Below are 25,660 nucleotides of genomic sequence, written 5' to 3' on the forward strand. Positions count from 1 at the left end.
GATGTAACAGGTCCCTGCATCAAATTTATAATGTTAAGCAGCTTTTATACAGACTTCCATTTAAACTCGCTGCAGCGTTACCATAGCAACAGCATCCGGTGCACTTTCCTCCTCTTGGATACACATCCTCAAGCTGCCACCGTGATTGGATGAACGCTCCCTGGATGTCACCGGGGTAACCGAATGATGGGCATTTTAACACATGAACGGAAATCTAGGTAGTAATTTGACTGGATCCCTCCGTGTGGCATTCAAACGGTCATCACAGAGGTTTAGGGGTAGCCGATGTATCCCATTGGACAGTTTTCACATCTTTCTAGCGAGGGAGGTTCCATATCGGTTTTGTTGGTACGGGAGCCGAGTGGGGACTGGCTAGTTACGCAGCGGCGGTGGGTCTCCGCCCGAGAGTATGGCGGCTCGGGTTGTATTGGTGAGCGAATGAGAAACGGAGACTTGCAAGAGATGGTGGAAAAGAAACAAAGAGACGAAAGTTGTTTTATTAACTGTCGATATAGTTTTATTTTAGCATCATCTTCTCGGGTAGCCTAGCTCGTGCATTTGTGCTCACACTCCGTTCTAGGATTTGCCCAGTCCCCCCCCCAATGTCTTCGATGGAGCAAGTTTGTTTTTTATGATGCATAGAAGGGTGAGCTAACTAAGCAGATGAAAACCCGCACGTCCCCATCATCGGGCGCTTTTTATTTGTATTCCTTGCTATGCATATTTTGACATTTCAGCTCTCGGATGCATGTGTAGTTATCATTTATCAATGCCTGAACTGCGTGGAGGAATTTCTACAATGAAATTCATCTTAGGGCACCGAGTCTTTGTGCTCTGCCATAGCTGAGCAGCGGCGAGCAAATTGTATATTATTGACAGCCGTTCAAAGACACGAATGTCACGAATGGTGAATGTAGTTTGTGCGAGGATATTTTAGCTCATTTCAATGTCGCGCGGAAATTGATACGTTTCGACAATCTCTTGATTTAATCAATTAGCAAGGGAGCAATGCGCGAGTATAAAGTGGTGGTCCTAGGCAGCGGTGGGGTCGGGAAATCCGCCCTCACTGTGCAGTTTGTCACCGGGACGTTCATTGAGAAGTACGACCCTACCATAGAGGATTTTTACCGCAAGGAAATTGAGGTAGATTCCTCGCCCTCAGTTCTGGAGATTCTTGACACTGCTGGTACCGAACAGTTTGCTTCTATGCGGGACCTTTACATCAAAAACGGCCAAGGATTCATACTGGTCTACAGCCTTGTCAACCAGCAAAGCTTCCAAGACATAAAGCCGATGAGGGATCAAATCATAAGAGTGAAAAGGTTGGTACAATTATGCATGTGAAAGAATTATGTCCAAATACCGCGGTGGTTCAGTATGGATGTAATGACTTTTTCTGACATACGTTGGCCTGCGGGCCCTGTGGTTTCAGGATGGGCCTATAGGCCTGGCCTTATGTATTCTCCTTAAGGGCAGGCTACACACCACATCATGTCTGTTCTATGTTATATCTGCTCACATTTGTCAACATTTTCTGGTCTTAATTCTTAAATGACTGTCTTCTCTGTTTTTAAAGATGTATTTGTTGGTCAAGGCAGTAGTCATTCAAGATCTTAACAAGATCTCACCTGCACCATCAACAAAGTCAGGGCCAGTCAGCTCTGTTGTCATGACATGACAGATATTGTCTCTCCCATGCTGCTGTGTGTTGCACAGAATGTCCACAGTGCTGGATGCTGCAACCTCTGTGAAACAAGTCAGTCAGAATAAAATACCCAATCTTCAGAGCAACAGGGTCTCAGCAGAGAGCCCTCAGACACACAGCTAAATCAATAGGGGGCTTGAAGTCACATGCAACATTTGGAAAAAGCACACCACTTGTGTGCCCAACAGTGCAGAAAAGCCATGTTTTGAATGAACAAACAATCTGTTTGGAAAGACAAGAGCTAGCATCCCAACCAGGAACCAGCCATGAGCTAGTAACATCCGCCACGCATGATGTAGTGGTGAGGTCATCACCAGTGGGGGATGCTGATTGATACATGCAGAGGTTAACTGAGGGTGTTTGAATATTCTGTCATGTTATTAGTATTCCTAGCTCAGGGCTATTGTCCTGACCTAGGGACAGTTCACCCCCCCGAACAAAATCAGTTTTTCTATTGATTACTCGCCCCATGGAGAAAATGTCATTTCGGGGGTTAACTAAACCTGTAATATTAACTGATTAACAGTTAAAAGAAATAGAACATGCCATGGAAAATCGCTGCCCAAAATAACGGCATAGACCAAGTAGTTTAATTCTAGGGGATGGAGTCTACTGACATGCATGATACATAGTTGTTGTCAGGTCAAGATCCTCCTGTAGAGTCTACTGGAGAGTATGGCATGCACTGTCCTCCTGAGTCAGTGAATGAATCATGCAGTCTTATCTGCCTCAATGGATGGATGTACAGACAGTGTAAACTTCTAGAAAAACATCCTCCGTGCAAGCTGTCACTGAAGATATTCATGCAGCAGGATAAATGCAGAGCACTATACAAATGCTGTTCATCACTTTGGGTGATTATTTTATTTTCCTGTGGTGTGTGTGTGGGTGTGTATACATACACGCACGCGCACACACAGTGCGTCAGTATGGATGGTTTGACTTTGAGGGTCAATTAAATGCAGGATCTCCCAAATGGCCTTTATAAACATTCTCCAAAATCCATGATTCTGGATGAAAGAATGAGGTCAACATGTTTTCCTTCCGTATGGAGGCATAGGGAAAAGGTGTGTGTGTGTGTGTGTGTGTGTGTGCTCACATGTAAGCTACATGTTCAAGTGTGCACAAGCACACAGCATATCAGGTGTGGCCCAGCTGTGTTTCAAACATAGCCTAATACCCAGAGGGATTCCTGAAATTCCTGTTATTTTATATCCCCAAAAGTCACAGGGTGCTTTTTTCTAAAATCCAAACAATGGCTAGTGTGATGAGCCTATTCAAATTGGTTGTGTGTGGGTGTGTTTCTGATCATTATGACTCTTATCCAGTGTACACTGTACAGTCCTTCACTGTCTTGTTTATGTTAAAGGTTGAGCAAAGGATACCCCAGTGAGTGACTTGTATGTGACTTGTATGTATATGAATCACCATTAGTACTGCAACATTTGGGAAACCTTGCTTCATTTAGTTAAATGTTCAATTTCTTACAACCTATCATATACAGACAAGGTCTCGTTGTATGTGGGTCTGACAGCAGTTGCAATATAGTGGGCAGGTATGATAAGACCTTATTCATAACCGCCCCCTTTCTGCTTGTAAACAGTGTAATACCATTTACAAGCATGCACCTAAACGCTGGTCTAAATATTGTTATGAAGAGAAAAATGCCCTGCTCACCTGTATCAAATTTACCTAGCAGAGGTGCTGGACTAAAAATAATAATCTCTGACAGTTTAGACATCATGAAGATGTGGATTTTCAGTGTTTTGCAATCATAAATGCAGACGTTCGGCTTCTTCAGAGTTGGATGTAGGTTGTATGCTGCTCCATAACGCGGTGACAAGTCAATACAAAAACTGCTACTTTGTGGACGAAACCATGAAAAGCACAAGACATGAAAAAACAGGAAATCATCATATAAAGAAAAAAAAAATGTACAGTATGGGGATAAAGAGGTGGGTGGGTTGTGAGTGTGGACTTCATTGACATTAAGGAAGTATTTAGACAGGTACATGGGTATCTTGGTGGTGTAGCGAATCTTGTAGACCAGACCCATTGCAAGATGCTGTACTGTCGTCAACCCTAAGAAATTCCAGCCTATCAAAATGGGCAGGGGTAGGTGGATTCTGGGAGTGAGGCCAAGTAGTAGCCTGACCAGTTTGTTTTGGGAAGTCTGGAGGAGCCTTGTTTTAAGGGCCTTTTGAGGTGCTGTGGTACCAAGCCATGCATGCATAGTCGAAGAAACTTTGTACGAGGGCTCCTGTTTTCAAGGTGTTTTTGTTGACCAGTGAGGAGATCCTGTAGCCTACAGGAATCTGTATTTGGTTGACTTTTCTGTCCAGCTTTGTTGTTGTGTTATATCTAGTGTTTGTGTTTGGAGCTACAGTATTATTTCTTTAGTTTATTAAGAAATAATAGTTTATTTCTGCAAACATCGGAAAAGCAGTATTTAAACAATAAATGGAATGCCATAGCTGAAAGGAAGACATTTCCCCCAGTATCAATTCAAATATGGTGGAGCATTTATTTTCTGCTTGCAGAAGGTCAAGGAAGATCACAAATATGCAAGGCAAATGCAGAATTGTCTGGTCAACAAGTGTTTAAATTCCAGTCACTATAACAATTTATTATGGGGACACAGACCTCAGAAGAGTTGACTGGAGTCTGGAACTTTCAACCTGGTTCTGATAGGGGCTTGATAATGATATACTTTGTTGTGTGCAGTGTCACACAAAATGTATTGATCTACAAGTTCACATTGCAATACGTAAGCTTGTAGATCTACATTTATTTTAGTGTGTGACACCGGTATCTGTCGCAATCTGGCTTTACAGTATACACAATGGTCGTCCATACTCGCATATAGAGGGTATTCGCATTCATAAAGTGAGTGGCAAATCGAGTGGCAAAGTAAGTTTAAAGTTGTTTAACGTTGTTTAATGCAATCAGATAGGACCTTTCTGTTTGGATGTAAGGGCTGTCAAGGCCAGAAAGTAGTTCCATTTTTGCATTGCAACTTTTCAGGAATAGGAAGCCTGCAGTTTTTATTAGCTTGGTTTCCACATCAATGATGTGGAGAGGTTTCTGAACTGCCTACAGCCCTCTTATGAGACACAGACCGAGTAGAAAGAAATTGTGGAATTTTATCATGATCATTAGTGAGGATCATTAATGTGCATCCCTGGTAATTAAATATATATATTTTGGTTATGTTGTGCTATGTTATTTTTAAGGATCCTACTAATCACTCATCCTGTTAGATTTATGAATGCAGTCACAGGTCTTCCAACTGATGTCATTCAATTAATTCTGAAGTCAATGTGTCAAGCTGTACCAAGTGGTCAGGGAAAATAGAGGAGTGTGGTTGGAGGCGTTTTTGTTTAGGTTAGTTTAGCTCTTGTTTGTTGGTATGTCTTTAGTTCATTATGCATTTGTTTTAACCTGTAAACAGTCATTTGTATTGTGTCTGCAAATACTAGTGCTGTTCGATGTCTTCTAAAGTTATTTAGTGAGTGTCACAGTGGCTTTCACTTTGGATGCTGGTAGAGGCTGAACTAAATCTACAGGAAATCCAGCCGGCCGATTGGTTGCAGTTGCACTGGGAGGTCAATGAGAGCCAGGTGGACCCGCTAATGAATAAACACCATTTCTGAACGATTGCGACCTTTGAAATAATCAATTCAGGAAAATAAAAGACATGCAACACTTTGTTTTCTGCTGTGTTCCTTTTCGATGTGCGCACTATAATTAAAAGTACATTTAAAAGTTAATCTAAAGAACACATTTCTGAATGTGCAGTAAAGTATGGGACGTTATTACGAGACTGGCAATCATTGACAAGCTGTCGATACTGCCGAGCCAGAAACGATAGCAGGCACTGTGTAGATATCCCTAAAAATAATTACATAGTGTGCGGACATCGAAAAACAAGTGGTCAGAAAACATTGCGTGATATGTCTGCTTTTATATTTGATTATATGACGATGGTTGAAATGCAATCATGCAATATTGTTTGTAAGCTGGTCCAGCTGCTGCTTTCTATCAAACATCCGGTTCCAGTTTGCCTCTCAGGTGCATCATGCCCAGCATCAAACACCTCCGTTCCTTTGTTCTTCCTTGCTGTAGTCCTGGAAGAATTGAGATTCCCACTCACATCATGGATGACATATAAGTTATATAACTGTAATGAGGATGGGATTTGGGTTATAGACATTATAACGTTATGTTGCAACATCAAATCTGTTTAGATGCCACGCCAGAGATAACGAGATTATTCTAGCTTTGTCCAGTCTGCCACCCCCGAGAGAACGAGATTTGATTAATTGGCGTTAATCGAGCATTTTTTTTTTTTAAATAGCATTTTTTTAGCATTTCTAGCTAACCACTGCTAGCGTCCAAGTAAAAACGGCCAAAATCCCTGCGTGCATGCACGCACGCCGTCTTTATTGACATTATGGCTCAAAATGAGATGAAATAGGCATGATCGGCACGTCGATCGACTTAGTTTCACTTCCACCAAAAGAAGACCGCCCCTTCTTCGCTCATGTTGCAAATTCGGCTTGCACCTGCTACCTAAAGCATCTACCGCCCCCTGGCGTGCAAGGATTTAAAGGTTTCATGACATTCATTTTAATTTATTTTTCGTTTTTCGTTTAGGTTTTATGACCTCAATTACACTAACACAACCTGAACTTTGAACATTCAGTGGGTTTTCTGTGGGCTGGGGTGTTCTGAAGCCTTTTATACTGCAATGAAAACAGGCAAATTCATAGGCACAATTGGCAAATTGTTATGTCATTTGTGGACTCTACAGGAAACTCAGAGACAGAACGTGGAAGAATTCTGTAGCAATGTTGAAAACGAAGAGATGCATGTGCCTTCACTGCATGTACACATTCAGTCTCCGGCTGCTCAGGACTGGAGGCTTAGGGTTGTATAGTCGAGTTGACACTGCTCACTTCAATTCTGCCCCCACCCAACCCCACTCTCGTCATCGGCCCACCCTGGCGGCCCAGCGTGGTCACATGCCACCCTCCCAGGTCAGGGGTGCTCCCACTCTGAGCGCTGTCACCACCTATCAGTGTCTACTGTCAGTGGAAGAGGCAGGCATTAGCACAGAGGCCCTGTAACACGACCGCTGGGGACCTCATCACAGCACACTTCAGCAACAGTTAGCTATACATCCAGGTGATGCATTATGAGGGGTGCTGTGTCACTGTCCAAGCCACTGTTTCAGTGAGTCTCTCTCTCTATATGTAGCCCTGAAGTGCTCCCGTTTTTTTGTTTGATATTTTAAGATTTGCACTCCATGCTACCACCCGACAAGTCCGACAACCATGATGTATTTTAATGGATGTAAACAAAGCATATAGTTTTAAAAGGATAATGTTTGTACTTGTCCTGCTATAGTTGATCATATCGCTCATATAAATGGCCAGTTGATCACTCAACACTCATACAAGTAATGCTTTTGCTTGATTGAATACTTGATTAACAAGCTTATTAACAGTGCAGGTAGTACAGTCAAAGGTTATACTAAAAGGATAACACAAAAACCCCAGGCACTTGTTTCCATTGTGTTCCATTCATTGTTTACGGATAAGGTAATTCTGTACACAGTAGCCTATGTGTAGCAGATCCCCTTGCATTTACAGTACATAAATTGTCTGTTTTGAACAGAAGAAATGGAAATATTTGAAATGGATAACATTTCCTTCAGTCACCACCACTGGCATACTGCTTTTGTTATTTCACACACAAACATCTCGTTAGAATATTGGTTGCAGTGCATTTTAATTAAACCACTCTCAGTATATACTGTACATCTACTACTTACCTCAGCATTGCAGACACTTGTGCTGCAGGGCTTTCAATGATGGAGTCATCATTACAGAACTTGTTCATTTGCCAGCTGGTCGAAAGGATCCAGGGTCATTAAATAAATGTGTCAGACTCAGTGGTCTCATTTTCCTTATTGCGGCACTCCAGGGAGAAAAATCCCCCTTTCATCTGTGTCTTGGTTGATTGTGAAAACCGATAAAGTCCAAGACCAAAGTCCAATGTTGAGTACTGTAAAGGAATTCAGTGGAATTGGAAAGTGGAGAAGAATCTCTTGAGAGACAGCCAATCTATGATTCGTTCAATATATGAATTGTATAGTTGTTGAAGTACAATGGCTTTGCAAGAGGCCCATTGTCTCTGCAAAACAACCATGTCTATTTGACCATTTTGGCTGAGCTTGTCCACTTTAGCCTACAGTATACCACAAATCTAGGGTAAGACAGAGTGGATAATAATGGCACATTCTGTGTTATGATCAACACGACCATGGTAGACCATGGCAAATATCATTCAGCTATTATTAGAGAACTATTATCATACATTTACAGACTTTTTATGCTGTTGCCATGGATAATGATGAGGCGGAGAAAACAACAGGCAATTATGAAAACAGCAACGGAACAAGCAGCCTGAGAACAAATATCTTTTATAGCTTGTTCTTGTTTTCTAAGGCATAAATGCTTTTGGGGGAAATTACATCCAAAAAATAATTGTAAGTGTTCATAGCTGACTGCCAAACATTCTTAATTGGTAACTAAACAACACAAAGATAAATTGTGCTACACAGAATATTTATAATATCAACAGCCTATCCTCATCTTTTTGTAGTGATTCCCATGGCTATTTGACCTTCTGTTCTCCACCATTATCATAATGGTAAAGTCATTATGCTTCATGTAGTGTGACTGTCATTTTCAAGTAGACCCAGGAATCAGGAGATGGAGAGAAGCAGGAGGCGGACTGACGGGCAGTTCCACTATGGCCATCTATAATTTACAAAAACCCATAAATTAGACTCTGCTAACTATAGCTTCTTTGCTTCTCCTTTCCCTTCCAGATACAGTATAGTGTCACTTTGCATTTCAGATTCCCGCACATGTAATTTGTAAGACTGGGAATTTGTCTTTGAAAGTGTAATTACCCAGTACTACCGGCTGTGAGAGTACGGTGGCTGAGGGGAGCATAGCAGATGTATCTCGTCCAGGAATGACAACCCTATGCAGCTTGTAACACTGCCACATATCCTCACCGTTTGGATCTCGTACAGTTTTGGAAACCCGTCATCATCTGAGAATAGTATCAAGAGCTTTGAAGGAAACGGGAAGAAAGAGAGTTTCCTTTTGCTACCTTGAGAGGATCCACATGAGACTTGTGGAAGGAGCCTAGACGATAGAGTACTATCCCAGTATCCCAGCTGTTGTTTTGTGAAATCATTCATTCTCTTGAAGTTGTTTATATGCCACTGCCTGCCTGGCTGACCTTGCTGCATTGAGTAGCCATGGCTCCTCCTTGTAAATGTGCAGTTAAGTAAATGGGTAAATGGCTTAAAGATATCTAGACCTTTACTGTAAAAGAGGAACGTATTGCACCACCGTAACTCAGCCAAATGCTGTCAAATAACTTGGTATTCAACATACCTTGGCCTGCTGGGTAGACTGAGAGAATAGCTCCAGGAAAGCCACAGTTCTGGGCAGCATAAAGCAGTAATCGCATCCCTCTCCGCACCATACCAGCAATCCAGCATACATGTATCATTTATTCACAGATTCTTAATCCATACTATTATACTATTATACTATACAGACTATTTTCTGTTAATTATTTATTTTTACAATAATACCAGACTTCTGGTATGGTACTTTATGTGGGCCAGAGCCAACCCAGAGACTTTGGGACCACCAGGACTGGTCACACCCTGCCCTGGCTAGGTCTATATCAGTTGATGCATCATGCATTATAGATAAGCTATGTCTGGGAGAACCAGGGTGGGAGTTTTTGCTGTATGAGTGTTTCAGTACAAATGCATAGTCACACTCACACGCTTTAGGCTACAGTAACACATGGCAGGTTCTGTGAAATGCTGTGCCTGCCTCGTTTGCATTGCATTACATTACATTACATTACATTACAGTCATTTAGCAGATGCTTTTATCCAAAGCGACTTACAATAAGTGTATTCAACATAGGTAGGGAACAAAAACTACTAATCACCAGAAGTCTTTAGTGCATTTTCTGCAAAAACAAGCAACCAAGAGTATACCTAGCGCTAAGGTAAAAGTGCAATATATCAGCTACCTATTTCCTTAAACAGATGAGACAAAATAGCTAAATCAAATGAGCATGAGCTAAAACAATTAAGTGTATCGACTAAACAAGATCCAATAAACAATACAACAATAGAAAACAAGCGTTCGTACAACTAGTTAACAACAAGTAGGTCAGGCAGAGAGGAAGGGTAGTGTTTCCTGAAGAGGTGGGTTTTCAACCTGCGGCGAAATATGGGCAGTGACTCTGCTGTCCTAACATCAGTGGGAAGTTCATTCCACCACTGTGGGGCCAGAACAGAAAAGAGTCGTGACCGTGTGGATCGGCCAGAAGGACCCTGTTGCTGTTTCTTAATCTCAAAATTCTGCAGTTGACCGGGACTGTCATTGAAGTTGGGGTCTAAAATGAGTCACGTAACACAGACACAGCTGCCCTCTGCCCCTGTATGTGTTTTATGGGCATTATCCACTGTTTAATTCCAGGCGCAGACACAGAGTGGGCAATACCCCACCCACGTCGGCCCCATGCTGAATCCAATCCCTGGGAGTTTTTGTATCCGTGGCAGCCAGCCGCCCTCACACCTCCGGAGTTTGCAGGTTTCCCCTCTGTTATTATGGCTATTTATAGAACTCCTCCCCCTTGGTGCCAAATGACAAGTGTTTTTTCTTTGTGCTGCCCACAGCCCACTGGCCTGTGATGAGGCTGGAGTGAGATACAGTATTGAAACTGCATGTAGCTTGGGTTTCAAATGTAATATTTAAAAAAGGAGCATAAATTATTATCTTATTTTTCTCCAATATGATTTTGTTCTCCCAGTGAGCATAACGCACATCATGAAGGTACGTTTCTACAGTCTAGTGCAGATCAGGAGGAATGTGTTGGATTCCAGAGCTCTGTGCTGTTGGCACAGCAGTTATAACAACGACACAGGAGAGATCAGCTCAACTGTGTAACGTGCTCATCCGCACATCAGAAGTCACTTCCCACTTGAATGCCCTGGGTCAAAAATCATAAAGCTATTGACAGAAACCTTGTATCTCCATATTTCAACAATTTAATGTTTTGTTTTGTAAATGAATGACTTACTTACTTATGCCTATTATTGATTTGTGCTGCATTATGAGCTTGTAGATCTGCTAATTTGGAAACTTTTGTATAGTGAATATGGCTACGTCTGACTGTGGGGTTTATAAATATTTCAATAAAGTATTTGCAAGAGCTTGTGACTAAATCATAACAACATTGGATCACTGGTTTATTTTAATTTTTTTAATTTCCTGAAAAGTATCGGTAAAGGTAAAGGTAAAAAGGTTTCTGCCCAACACAGCAGCAATTTCAGGAGAGAAGAGCTGTGCTGTGCATTTGTCAGCCTCGGCTCACATACGCTTATGTGTGTAACTCAATAGAATGCTGTTTCTGTGGAACATGCCTTTTTATATGAGTGCACAGTAGGGGCAGGACAGGTTAATGGAAGCTTGGATGAGGCAACATGTGAACTGATGACAGTGTGAGATTCAGGCTTGCAGCAACAGATCAGTTGAATAGCTGAATGGCGCAGCCGCATATACCAAATGGCCGCAAAATGCCTTCTTCAGCCTTCAGCGTGGTCATGTTTGACTCTCTGCCGGCCAGACTGTTTGCTGTCCCGGGCTCTCTGTCCACCTTTCCTCTCTTTACTTCACCGTCGCAAAAATAAAGCAGAAAACAAAACAAAAAAAAAGCAAGAAAACCATCATGGACTTGAAAATTGTTGTTTTATTTTCCCTCCAGTTAGAAATGCAGTGAATATGTTGGTGCAATGCCGGACAAAAAGGAGATGCATACTAGGAGTCTGCCAATATATTTACTTTAGTATATTGTGATACTTCCTCCGGCGATATATTGTATCGTCCTCCCGGCAATATTGCAATACACTGAATATTGTGATATTGATTAATAGTACTAGTAGTAGTACCCATTGTAGTGGACAAACCAGTTGTGGACAAGTTGCAAAGTTGCAGTCAGTGTTATACAGTTTGGAGGAGGCAAGATTCATGTACTTATTGGCCAGTTTGTGACACAAAAACATCTCAAGGTTTTGGAATAAATAATTCCAGATTTGTGCCTTTTTATGGTTATTTTTTCAGTTACAGATATTGTGATATATCGTTGATGAAATCTCTTCGTGTCGATCATTATCGAGAGGGCCTAATATCGCCACAGATATCGTATCGAAGTACCCATATTGTCCCACCCCTATACAGTACATCATGTCACTGTAGTCTATCATACTCTACAAGTTTAATACCAATATGTTCAACGCCCAATGTATCTGTTAGCATAGTGATCATGAAAGACAGTGGGTGTGTTTAAGTCAAATAAACCTAAATTATTTAGGAGCATGAATATTTCATAGAGCCAGGCGAACATTTGAAAACTCTTAATGATGATGAAAGGTGTCTGTATGCATTAGTTTCTGTATGCACGTGCGTGCGTGCGTGCGTGCGTGCGTGTGTGTGTGCATATACTCTGTAAACACCCGTTAGTTGTGCTCAATCTTTTCTTGTGTTATTTCGTTTATGTTAAACAAAATGAAGGCGAAAGGCCACACAGTGTTTCCTTATGTATTCAATGGCACTGATGTACCGAAAATAGAGTTTGTGGGGAAATTCCTGGCCTGTTCAGAAGCACAGCAACCGACATAACGTGACATGTTGTGTCTTTAGTGTCTCCAGTAGAACTAGTCCAGTTCCACGGTGGCATCCACTCCTCATGTAACATGGCAGCGAGTTCAAAGCTCACAGGATTATGGCCACTTCCTGCCCTCAGGGGAGCGGGGCTATGTCGCACCATTTCCCAGTGGTGTAAAGTAACTAAGTACATTTACTTAAGCACTTGTACTTAAGTACACTTTTGAGGTACTTTTACTTAAGTGAGTATTTCCAATTTTAAGTACTTTTACTTCTAGTCCACTACATTTCAGAGGCAAATATTTACTCCACTACATTTATTTGAAAACTTTAGTCACTAGTTACTTTGTAGATTTAGATTATTATTACAAAAGATACATTTACCACTTAGGCCCTATATTCATTTTGGCCTTTTGTAAATGGCTGATCAAAAGATGTTTTATACATTTGAAAACTTGAAATGAGACATTCAGCATAATAAGTACTTTTTACTTTTGATACTTTAAGTACATTTTCATGCCAATAGTTTTGTACATTTTGAATTCTGGACTTTTACTCATAACAGAGTATTTCTACATCGCAGTATTGATACTTTTACTTAAGTAACACACATGTGAGTACTTTTTCCACCACTGCCTGTTGACTGCTGCATCAGGCTCCAAACAGACACTCATGGTGTCATGAGAATATAGGCTAGCACGTGGACATACAGAGTGGTCTATTCTTCCATGTAACCCCCCAAACATTCGATAACTGCTATAGGCTGTTTTAGTCAATTGTATTTGAAAATAGTGTGGATGCACTTTACATAAATGGCTCATTAATTGCTTGATTGATTGTCTTTCAGTGCCAGAGAGAGACATATTCTTGATTGGCTCTTGTAGCAGTACATGTAGAAAGATTGATGAGGAGTACAGTTGTCACTACAAGCAGGGTGAAATAGGTCTGCAACTACCGATTGTCTTCTTAGTGATTCTTCTACTTTTTAAATTAACCAAATAATTTGAGTTTGTTTTTTTATAATCAATTAAATCAATTCATCTGATTAACCACTTAAACGCTGTTCTTGTACAACGGTGTGCAAGCTTGTAGATCTGTTATTTACATCACTACTGAAAATCAATAATTTTTATTAAAATCAATATTTTTGTATGATCCACTTTTCGATTAGTTCTATTAACCGTTGGACACCTAGAGTGAAAGCATAATGATCATCGTTTTCATCCTTAACCACTTAAACCCCAGCATCCCTATTCTGGGCGGGGGGGGGGGGGTCATTCACCCACAATAGCAGATCTACAAGCTTGCAGATCAGTTATTTTTGTCGAAGTGTGTAGAGATGGGAATAAAACGGGCCAAATACAGTTCAGTCAGGACAACTCATGAATGGATGGAATATGTATTTAATATTTATTGAATATAAAATGAGCAATATATTTATTATGGTTTGGCGATTAATTGGATCTGCTTTTTAGACCCCGATCAAGTGCATCAGTCCCAACCATAGGGGCTCCGAATCCCCCTGTACCTTAAACAGCAGATCCAAAACGACAGGTGGTAGCTGGGGTGGAGGAGGGTGAGCAGCAAAAGCAGCACAGCAGAATCGGTGTGCAGCAGCAAGCAAGCAGGATGAGCAGTGCAAACTTCCAGTTTAAATAGCCGGTATGAAGTTGGAATGAGTGTGTGTGATTGGATGAGTGAATCATGTGAATGAGAGCTTGATGCTGAGGCGGCCCAATGAACGGCCGCCGGCAAGTGCGCTGAGTTTCCTGACTGAACTTGCTTTGCGCATGTCTGTGACGAATACCGGAGAACTCGCCGGTTTACCAACTCACCGCAGCAAAAAATGGAGAGAAAGTTTCAATGTCTTCATCGTTATGCTAACATGCTGTCTTCATCAGTATAGTATGTCAAACCCACAGATGTTATAGTTCAGAATCATTTCCAAAGTGATCAAATTATTTTGTGCAATTAAATGGTCAGCTAGATAATGATAAAAAGGTGAGTATGTGAATACCAATGATATTTCAGGATATTGTTTACTAATGAATTACATTGTTTTGGTACTTTGGTGTTTAAACGTTAGCATTCCTACTTCATCTAGTGTAAACTCTAAACAACTATCCTCTCTCTCTCAATTCAATGCAATTTAAATAAAGGTGAAGTAAAACCGGCGAGTTCTTCGGTTACCTCTGTGACAGGCGTCATCTAGGAGGGTTATTAAACAAATTGAGCCCCCATGTACCTCGCAAAAATGCGGGGAAAATTCATGAGCCACAAATCCATATGGCCACCATCAAAAACCAACTCATTCACCGCCACCATATCTTTTTTTTATTTTTTATTTTTTTCAAATAAAAATGCTTGGAATGGATTCAGAATCATGAAATTAAAAACCCCTAGTTTGACACGTCATATGCTACTGAAAGCAGAATGAATTTGACGTAATTTTGCCTTATTGTGCCATAACAGGTTTTTGATGGTTTTTGATGTGGCTGTAGCAGCTAAATGTAGCCAAAACACTCTTAGTGGAGCAGATTAAGTCAATATATCATAAGAATCGTTCACTTGATCATACAAGCACCAAAATTGGCACACAAGTGCTTCGGAACCTACTCTCTCAGAAAAGTACGTTGTCCACTTGAAAAAACAAAATGGACACCATTTTTCAAGATGGCCGCCATTCGAGGTGGTTTTAAACAGTGTTTGAGTTATATTGAGCTATAAAATCCTATTGTGATGGCCTATACATCAAAATATATGTTTCTGAGTATGAGAAATCCAATTCTGCATTTAGAACATCAAAATTATTTAATATTATGATGATACAATGGGAATTAAACGATAAAGTGGGGCAGATTAAGTCCATATTCCATAATAATCCTTCATGTGGTGGTACAAGCACCAGATTTGGCACAATTGATGTCCAGGATGTACTTTCTAGGAAAAGTATGTTTTCCATCTGAAAATCCAAGATGGCCGACCAGTTTTCAAGATGGCCACCTCGTCAAATTAATAAGTAGAACTTTAGTGAACAGAAATGTGTGATCCACACATTGATCCAAACATCAAAATGAATGTATTCTGATGGTGTCAATTTAATTCCAATATGGCCGCCAGTTTTCAAGATGGGGGCTATTACGCAACTCCAAATTTGCATTTTCGGAAGCTGTCTGATCACAGATATTGTTGAAGGGCAACATCACCATTCATTGAAATTCTGTGATCAAGCTCTATTGGTTTGTAATTTTGTATATAAGAGTGATGTCAAAGCACAACCAGGACACACTGGTGACATCACTGCTGTGAGACTCCGCATGGGGTTCAGTGTCGGCTTGTAACGTAGCTGTAGTTGTGGTTTACTAACTGTTGTAGTCGTATACTCACTGTAGTTTGTAGTATACTTTAGTGTCCTAAATGCTATCTAATAAGCCCCTGTATACTGTATATCTCAAATAGATGTTTAGTTAGTTGTAGCATTGTAGTTGATAGCCGCACCTGAATTGACAGGATGTGTCAGCGTGGGAGAGCTGAGACAAGGGTAACAGGGATTCAGTTACCTGGATGGTGTACAGATCGCACAGGACTTGCACTGGATGAATGGTCGGGCTAGGTGTAGGGCACCAGATGCTTGAACCTAGATGCATCCCATATTTCAATGTGCTTTGATGTTTTGTACGGTTGGGTGGTAAAAGGATATATCCCTCGGCCTTTAACACAAGATGTTCCGCTACTAAAACTGATTGGAGGAAGTGTCAAACAGATACGAAAGAGGAGTTGAAGTCTCCCCGTATTTCAGGCAATACACCTGTTGCCCATCATGTTAGACTCATCCAGATTGGATGATGGAGGTGGCAGTGAGGATACATTGAGGCAAAACAGTACAAAGTATCACCAAAATTGTCGGGCAAATGTTTAGCAACTGAAACTCCAGTGTTCCACTAAGAGAGCAGCTGAAATTCAGAATGATCCTGGTGAAGGACACGCAAAAATGCAAAGAGTGCAGTGCAGCGGATGTGATCCCCCCCCCCCCCCCCCCCCATCGAAGCCCTGTATGACGATCGTTGTGTCAGCAAAGCTCGTCGTGGAATTATGAGGGACCCAAGCCATCCCAACCGCAGACTGTTTGAGATGCTAATGCTAATGCTGGAAAACGTTTTCGCAGTCTCGAAGCCACTGGAAATAGACTGCAAATAAGCTTCTTTCCCCAAACAATCAGATACATGAACGAACTGATAAGAACCAGGGGCGAGTTTACCTAACTTTGCTACTACAGGGAAACATGTACATATGTTACTATTTTTATAGCACTCTATTTTTCTAGCACTCTTCCCTTTGTTTTGCTGTGCTTGCTGTGTTTTTTGTTGTTTGAATATTATGCTATCTATGCCGCTGCATTGTCATTGTAAGGAAGCCAAAGAAAAATAAGTTTTACTCTTATATACCTGTACATAAGATGTAACAATAAAGTCCAACCTTGAACCTTGATCTACGTTCAAGCATCTGGTGACCTACACCTAGCCCGACCGTTCATCCAGTGCCATTTAAGTCCTGTGCGATCTGTACACCATCCAGGTAACTGAAGCCCCCTTACCCTTGTCTCAGCTCTCCCACACTGGCACATCTTGTCAATTCAGGTGCGGCTATCTAACTACAATACTACAACTAACTAAACTTCTAGTGGAGATATATACAGGGGCTAATTAGCATTTAGGACACTAAAGTATACAACAAACTACAGTGAGTACACTACAACAGTTATTAAACCACAACTACAGCTACGCTACAAGCCGACACTGAACCCCATGCAGAGTCTCACAGCAGTGATGTCACCAGTGTGTCCTGGTTGTGCTTTGACATCACTCTTATATACAAAATTACAAACCAATAGAGCTTGATCACAGCATTTCAATGCATGATCAACGAATGATGTTGCCCTTCAACAATATCTATGATCATACAGCTTCCGAAAACGCTAATTTTGAGTCACGTAATAACTGCATCTTGCAAACTTGCGGCCATATTGGAATTCAATTCCAACACCATTAAGTTCTTACAGTCAGAATACTTTCATTTTGATTGGATCATTAACACATTTCTTGCATTTGACGAGGCGGCCATCTTGAATACTGGCAGCCATCTTGGATTTTCAGCTGGATAAGGTGCTTTTCATAGAAATACATCCTGGACATCATGTGTGCCAAATTTGGTGCTTGTACCACCAAGTGAAAGATTCTTATGGAATATTGACTTATCATCATAATATTCAATAATTTTGATTTGCTAAATGCAGAATTGGATTTCTCATACTCAGAAACATACATTTTGATGTATAGGCCATCACAATAAGATTATTCAATCAAACTATAGTTCAAACACTGTTTAAAACCATTTTGAAAGGCGGCCATCTTGAGAAATGGTGGCCATTTTGTTTTTTCAAGTGGACAACGTACTTTTCTGAGAGAGTAGGTTCTGAAGCACTTGTGTGCCAAATTTGGTGCTTGTATGATCAAGTGAACGATCGTTTCAGTAATCTGCTCCACTATCTAGAGCCAATCGACAACAACAGGAGGTATGATTAAATCTAACGCGACTAGCGACGAGACCGCGGTTGGCCGTCTAACACATGATCTTTTCTTAGAATTGGACGGGATGATTTAGATCAAGAGTTATTAATGTTTTATGATTTTCGGTCTCATCGGCAAAACAGGGGGGGAACATTTTCGATGACATCCCACTGTTGCGTAACATCGAATGTTGCGCAACAGGCGCTCCTAGGCTGTGGAGCGATGCGATCGGCTTTGATATCAATAAATTTCATCTTTTTGATAAAACTTCATCCTGGACGCTGGGTGTTACTAATTGAAAGGACGTTGAGCTTCGTCCTGGGTGATCGGGGTGTTAACTCACTTTCCTCATGTGATGTCTCTCTCTCTCTCTCTGTGTGCCTGGGTGTCTGTCTGTGTCAGATACGAGAAGGTGCCGGTGATCCTCGTGGGAAACAAGGTGGACCTGGAGAGCGAGAGGGAGGTGTCCTCCAGCGAGGGCCAGGCATTGGCCGAGGAGTGGGGCTGCCCCTTCATGGAGACGTCGGCCAAGAGCAAAACCATGGTGGACGAATTGTTTGCCGAGATCGTAAGGCAGATGGACTATGCCGCGCAGCCAGACAAGGATGACCCCTGCTGCTCCTCTTGCAATATACAATAGCCCTCAGCCAAGGCCTACAAGGAGCACGTCAGGCAGGAAGTCTATACTTAGAGGAAGTTGTTCCGACTTCAACAGAGAAATATACTTCTAGACACAAACACACGCATACACACGTTCACATGCGTGAGTGAGTGTGAGCACACAGACACACACACACGTGCACGCACACACACACACACCCCAACTGAACAAAAATCCATGGTTGAACTAGTGGGATTTTAACACTCTTTGGTGCATAAAATGAATCATGGCATAATAATAATAATAATAATAATGATAATGATAATAATAATAATAATGACATGTCAGTAATTAATAGAATTGAATGAAGAATGCAAGGAATTTGCCGCAAGAGAAATTGACAAAGCTGGACAAATTAAAAAACAAAAACAAAGTGCACTCGCCTTATGTTTGTCTCTGGTTTCTGTTTCGGTGCATTTTTTCTTTAAATCTTTTGGGTTGATACAAAAACAATGAAATAAAAAAGATTCAACAGTGTAGAGTTACTGATCAGGTTTTGTATGCTCTAATACAGTTGTTGTGCAAGCTGCTTTGGTAAAGGATTTTGGTGAAATTATCCTTCTGTTGTTGTTTTGTTCAGTTTTCATGACCCAGTTTTAAACACAGTATATCTAGCTGGAGTGCTCACTGCATTGTTTCCGTTACCATGCAGCCAAAAAGCCACTGTACACAGACCTAAAAACTACTTGTTTAAAACATTGATGAGTAATTGTTTAGCGGGTGTACCGTTTTCTTTCTTTTTTTCCTCTCTCTCTAAGCTTACAGTTTTTGGTTTTTTTAATTGGTTGGCCCATTTGTTATTATTGTTTTACATCCAGTACTTATCACAGACAGAACCAAAGAGGTGACTTGAAAGCGCCTCCATTTATTTTTTTATTATTATTGGTTTAAGGGAATGGAATGAAAATGGTTTAAAAGTCAGTGTCTTTCTTGAAACATCTGGTGCAAACTAGAGGTGTCATCTCCTTTTCTAATTTTGTCATTTTGGAGATCTAATTGTAAGCATAGCAGAGTCAATCACATATTGTGATATTTTAGTTAGTTTGTTGCTTGTTCATTTTATTTAATTTTTTATTTGTGGGGGAGGGGGGTCTTGAGCCCATCTCTGAGTCTAAATAGCTCTAGGATCTCTTTAAAAAATTCTTCAGGAATGGATGACACTTCAAGTGAAGACACCAACATTTGTCATATACTTTCCATTTCTGTAAATGGGTGTTTGAGATTTTCAAACATCCCTATTCCCATTGTTTATGTATTCAGAGTATTCAGATTCATAATAAATATAATGATGGCGACAATAATGAGAATAATTGTTGGTAGTGTAAATATTTTGTATTGAAAGTGCCAGCTCCTTTGAAGACACTGACTCAACACGTGGAATTGTCAACTGTATGCATGGCTAGTAAACAAAAAAGGACTTTTATTGTTTGAGATTAAAATAGGCTGTGGAAATGTGCAAAGCAAACACATTCACGTTTGGATCTGGACACTGTTCTCAACTGTACATCTATATTGCCACGGGAACCAGACTTTTCCCCGTGTTACCATTTTCATTGTTGATTTTCTATTTTTTTATGTGACCATTTACTCTTTATTCCCTTCCCTAAATGAATGGTGACACTGTTTCATTTGACACCTAAACAATAAAAGTGTGTTCAACACTAGACTGAGACTGTGACAACATGTCTCTGAAGTGAGTGGCCTAACCTCTAATGGCAAGTAACAGGTTTGTTTCAAAATGTAGCTGGGAAACTATTTTAGAAGGAAATTAATTATTTGATATCACTCTTGTCCTGGTTGTTTGTATTGTACCTTCATGAATAATATATCTATTGTATGTCCCCATTGGTGGTGGTACACACTACACAGATATAGATTGATATCTTTGTTGCGTACTGGTCCTGGAATATGTATAGCTTCTAGCCTGTTCGGTTGTGGGCCCAAATACACGGTTTACAGGTCCTTACTTTAACCACATAAACTCCAGCTTCCATATTCTGGTCATGTCTTAATAGGCAAACATAAACATCTGGCAAACATTCAGCAAAAATAGCAGATGTACTTGCTTTGTGAGCTAGTAGTAGATAGTATTTCCGCTATTGATGACATTTGACATTTCCTGTCCTAACAAGTTATGCCGTTAGAAAAAAGTATGCATTGGTCTGACTACAGCAATAATGTGCATGGACTGCTTTAATGACATGTGCATTAGATTATAATACAGTCCACTAGACTCTTTCAGATTCCTGCATTTAAAAAATGCATTAATTAGGCCCAGTAAAGTGACTTGTTTCCAATTACGCAATGAGTTGTGCAAATTACTAGACGTGTCAACAGTAATTTGATCGTAAATGCTATAAAGCCATCGTGACATCAATGTGGTTCTCTTAGAGTAAAGTTTGTAAATTTGTAAAAATAATAATAAAGTAGAGCAGTACTTTTTATCTATTTTTGAGCGGTGCCTAACCACTCCAATGACTGGCCACGTCTGTACCTGTATGTATGAATGTACTGTACTGTATGTCTGTTTAGGTTACAAACAGCTGCAATACCACTGGGTGACCTAAAGTGGCACTGTTGAGCAGCCTAAAGGGCCATTCACATACAAGCAGACATACTGTAGATCTAATGCTGCATTTAGATTTTTAAGCTATTGGTATGGTGTCGTTTAGCTATGTACATAGCGCTCAAGGATTTGTGTGATTCCTTATTGTGTTAGCCACAGAGAAGCAGAGGAGGGAACACCGTGCTGTTTCACTCTTAAAAAGGTAAAACAGTCTTGCACTCTTGTATTATCTCTCACTCTCCTTTGATTGATTGATTGATTGAAGAATTTATTAACAGTTTGCAGAATTACAGTACATTTCAAGCACAAACTCAATACAAAGGCTGTTAACCCATTGATGCCTGATGCAACGTATACGTTGTTCTACCCTTGATGCCGGCGCGCTCTCTGCGTCTCATCAGCTATTGCTATACATGTAGCAACTATTTAAAAAAAAAAAAATCAGAATTTGAAGGTTTTTAGAAACCTTAGGTCAGGCCCTAGAAGGCGTTCCCAGATTCGGCCTCAGGCATCAATGGGCTAACTGTGAGTGGACGACCCAATTAAGCATTACACTTGTTTCCAATAGGGTCCACCATGTTCAAATCATCAAAACATTTAGAGACGTACAAATAGACACTTCTATAGACAGAACAGGAATTCATCATAAAGGAGGTAAAAAGGGAAAAGAAACATATACAGTGAGGGAAAAAAGGGGGTGGGCGGTGGGGGGGATTCACGTTCAGCTCCGTTAATTTGTTTGTTTTCCTTGGAGGAGCTGCGTTGGGTCCCCAAGTCGGCTCCGTGGCCGTACCTTGAGTTGGCTGTGTGGCCGTGACCGTCTCTTGTGTTGTCCTTGCGTTGGGTCCCCAAGTCAGCTCAGTGGCCATACCTTGAGTTGGCTGTGTGGCCGCGACCGTCTCTTTGTTGTCCTTGCGTTCGTGTTTGAGGGATTCCGATTTTACAGGGGCCAGTTTTGAATTGCAGCCGTCCGTAGGTGCCCTTTGAGAGCGGTCCTTAGTCCTTACTCTCTCTCCAGGGGACACTACAGCCTCGATTAGGGGCAGCTCACAACAGTGAATACTGAGGATTGTTTTGTGTGTTTATTTAAGATGAAATTATGATTTTAGATATAATGTACAATGACTATGCAGATAGACAATTTGAGCTGGGCTGCATTTGAGGTTCTCTTTGATCCTGAAAAATGGATTCCCAGCTTTGAATTACATTTACTATTAATGAACAGATGTTGCATTGTTGTGGCCACAGTTTGTTGTGTGCCATTGCAAATATTCAATGAAACACTTTTTTGTAATATGAAAAGCTAACATTCTCTTGTCTTTATTTGGATCCCCTGCACTAGCTGCCGCCGTCTGCCACCAATGTACTGTAGCAGGTGCTCTTCTCTCTTTGACTTTCATGTGATCACTTTACCCAAGGAGGATGAGGAACCCAAAGTTGACTTGAGAGATGAAAATGCAAGAAAGGAATGATCAAAGCCGCCTCTCGATTCCTGTCTCTTCTCGGTTCACCTCCAGGCTAATTTTAGCAATGGTGTTAAATCACTGATGGACAAAGTACAAGTGCCACATCAGGGGAATCACTGGCTACTAGATCTAAAGAGGTGTCTGCATCTCCTCTGGGGCACCTGTCAGCAGCATCCACCTTCAGTCCTTCACAATCACACACCTTGCTGCCTGCTGCAAGGTGTGTGCAGCCTAATGTATACCAGACGAACTAAGAGCCCACAATGCATTGTGAGCTTGTAGATGGGCTAGTTAAAACAGTATCATGTGCATCTTAAGTGTCTGAGAATGTATGTGCACAGGGACCACATTCTCCCAACACAGCCTGTTTGTGCTGTCAAGGCTTGTCAAGGTGCTTCATCCAGATAGATGAGACCACACAGGGGGGCCTAAAGATCCTTGTGGTTGAGGTCTCAGCGGGGTTCATTAGGAGACAAGGAACCTCTGGCATTGCTCGCTATGCAACAGCATCATTCATGTTTATGGGAGGATTATTTAAGCAATGCGACACAATATGATCGGGTAATAGTCTAATGAGAATGGATTGTCAGACGCTGGAGAACACATCCCTGCGTTTGTCATGTGGATTTGCACAACGTACACTCCTGGTAAGTTTGAAAAGGTCACTATGCACTCTGGTTCCTCCCTCCCACATGTCCTTACCACAGAGTCATCACAAGAATGACTTTCAGAGAATGCAAAGCAGCACGATGACAGTCTGCATTCTCCGTGGAGAGAACAGGCTTGGAAAAATAAGAGAACCCCCTGAGCTCTGGCGCGTAGGTGTATGAATTAAATAGGAGCTGAGCTGACTCATGATTACCTGTTCTCTGCACTGTAGGCCAGAGGGGCTGTAGTGCACAAGCGCTGCAGCTGTGACACATTGTGCATTGTTTGTTCCAGCTGATGTCCACCACATCCGGACGTCAATTGTCAACATGAAGGAGCTGCATTAGTCACGCCACACAGCAGCCCGCTGCCCTACCCCCTTTTTGAAGCCAGTCCCTTGACTTGAAGCCTCCAGCTGAATCAAGTTCCCTTGATTAGGGGTGCTGGGTATAAAAAACAGTTTGGAAATGAACTCTCCCTCCTTGTGCAGAAACAGTAAACAGACACCATTCGTTGCCATGGTTACATCATGCCATTGTGTTCATCATTGTGTTAAAACAAGGTATTTTGTTTGTGTGGTTTCATTTATTGTTTTTCACGGTGGGGTAAATAGAGAGCCCTTGTGGACATCAGTTGGAGCGTCTATTCTGCATCAGATGAAGATTGTTTAGAAGCAGTTTATTTATAATTTATTTTTGGTGGTTCTTACATTTGTAGGTCGCGTTTTACATTCGGACAGAGTGCAGGCAATCGAGTCTAGATCGGCATAGACTCGCTCTTGAGGGCTTTATAAGCCACTTCCACTCAAGGCTGCTTGGTTTCGGACGGCACTTAATATGGCGCAGCCTCGTGTGAACGAGCATACCGAGTGCAAGTGTGTAGGGCGAGTGGCGTGAGGAGGCGGTTTCAAAAAGGGCCTTGCACTCGCAGAGTGCAAGTGTGTAGGGCGAGTGGCGAGGTGGCGGTTTCAAAAAGGGCCTACCCCCACTTTCCCCTAGACACCCCCTAGTCTCCATCTCAGTTGCTGGGGTAACTATTGGCACACAGCAGCAACAGCAGGCCATGTCAAGTGCTAAAGCCTAATTTATACTTAGTAATATATGATATGACCAGTGATTCTCACCAAACGTAGCTGAAATCTTTTAACATAATGTAGTTATTTTCAGCAGGTTACGTTTTCTGACAAAATATTATGCATGTTGTACAGGCAAAAGTATAAGCATTGAAGTAAATTATAATAAAGAAATATGTCCCAAGGCGGAGTGGAGCTCTGTTGGGAGTTGGGCATGTGAATGGGGATCCAATGCAGGCTGGGAATGCACATTTAATAATAATTAAAAAATAGCATCAAAAAATAATTAACTGCTTCACCTACCACAATCAAGGTTCATTTTTTTCTGGAGGTGAAAATGCCTTCTAAACAAGGTGTTATGTTCTATTACAGAATCCCTACCCTGCAAATTACAATTTGGAAAAGCCTTAACGCTAGCATCTCACATTTCCCCATTGTTTTCATTATTTAAACAAACCAGATTCCAATCTGAATGTGGCACAGATCTGATTCAGGCTGGATTTGGCTGCCAGTGTAAATGGGGCCTAAGGGACTATGCAGTCCACTTCGGTGGTCAACCAAAATCACAACAACTTTGGTGTCAGATACCAAACTGATAGTCACTTGATTATTTTCAAAAAGTGCTTTCCTCCTGTTTGGTATTGTACGTACAATTCTGTTAGGTTGTGATACAAGATTTGGTTAAATCTTGCCTGTCTGTATTTTTCTTATTTTATTTGATTTGACAGGGACAAAGCTTATTAATCAACATGTCAGTTTTCACATCAATGTAAATGGGCCAGAGTTAGCCAGAAGCAAATTTTCATCTGTAGTCCCTGAGCATGCTCTTAAAAATGAATGATAACACTATCCATACAAAAATAAAAATACAATACAATACAATACAATACAATACAGGAACAAATAAACATGGTACAGGGGACAGAACAACCGCAAAGTGAAGTGAGAAATGACACCGGTGATAAATAGTGCTGATAATTACTCATGATTACAGATTTGATTTGTTTTTAGCCACCTCTTCAGGTTGAATTTGAAGGTCAGATAGTTGGATAGGGTCAGGGGTCAGGGGATCTTAGTATAATCTGATCGACAAGAGGAATTGACTTTAAAGAAACATTTGTTTCTGAACAAATATCAAATATTGGTTCATAGTCTGCTTTCATTCACATTCATTGCCAATGGAACCAATCAACCGTGCCA

The 25,660-nt window shown here is 41.1% G+C and overlaps 1 protein-coding gene across 1 annotated transcript; it reads left to right on the plus strand.

The window, feature by feature from the left end:
• Positions 1–272: 272 nt before the first annotated feature.
• On the plus strand, positions 273–20,372 carry rap2aa (RAP2A, member of RAS oncogene family a). The gene is made up of 2 exons (XM_079518467.1): positions 273–1,322; positions 18,450–20,372. Exons 1-2 carry the CDS (start codon positions 1,009–1,011, stop codon positions 18,685–18,687), a joined length of 552 nt encoding a protein of 183 aa, XP_079374593.1. The 5' UTR covers positions 273–1,008; the 3' UTR covers positions 18,688–20,372.
• Positions 20,373–25,660: the final 5,288 nt, after the last annotated feature.

Source organism: Electrona antarctica (genome assembly GCF_951216825.1).
Source record: "Electrona antarctica genome assembly, chromosome: 13".
Taxonomy (NCBI): domain Eukaryota; kingdom Metazoa; phylum Chordata; class Actinopteri; order Myctophiformes; family Myctophidae; genus Electrona; species Electrona antarctica.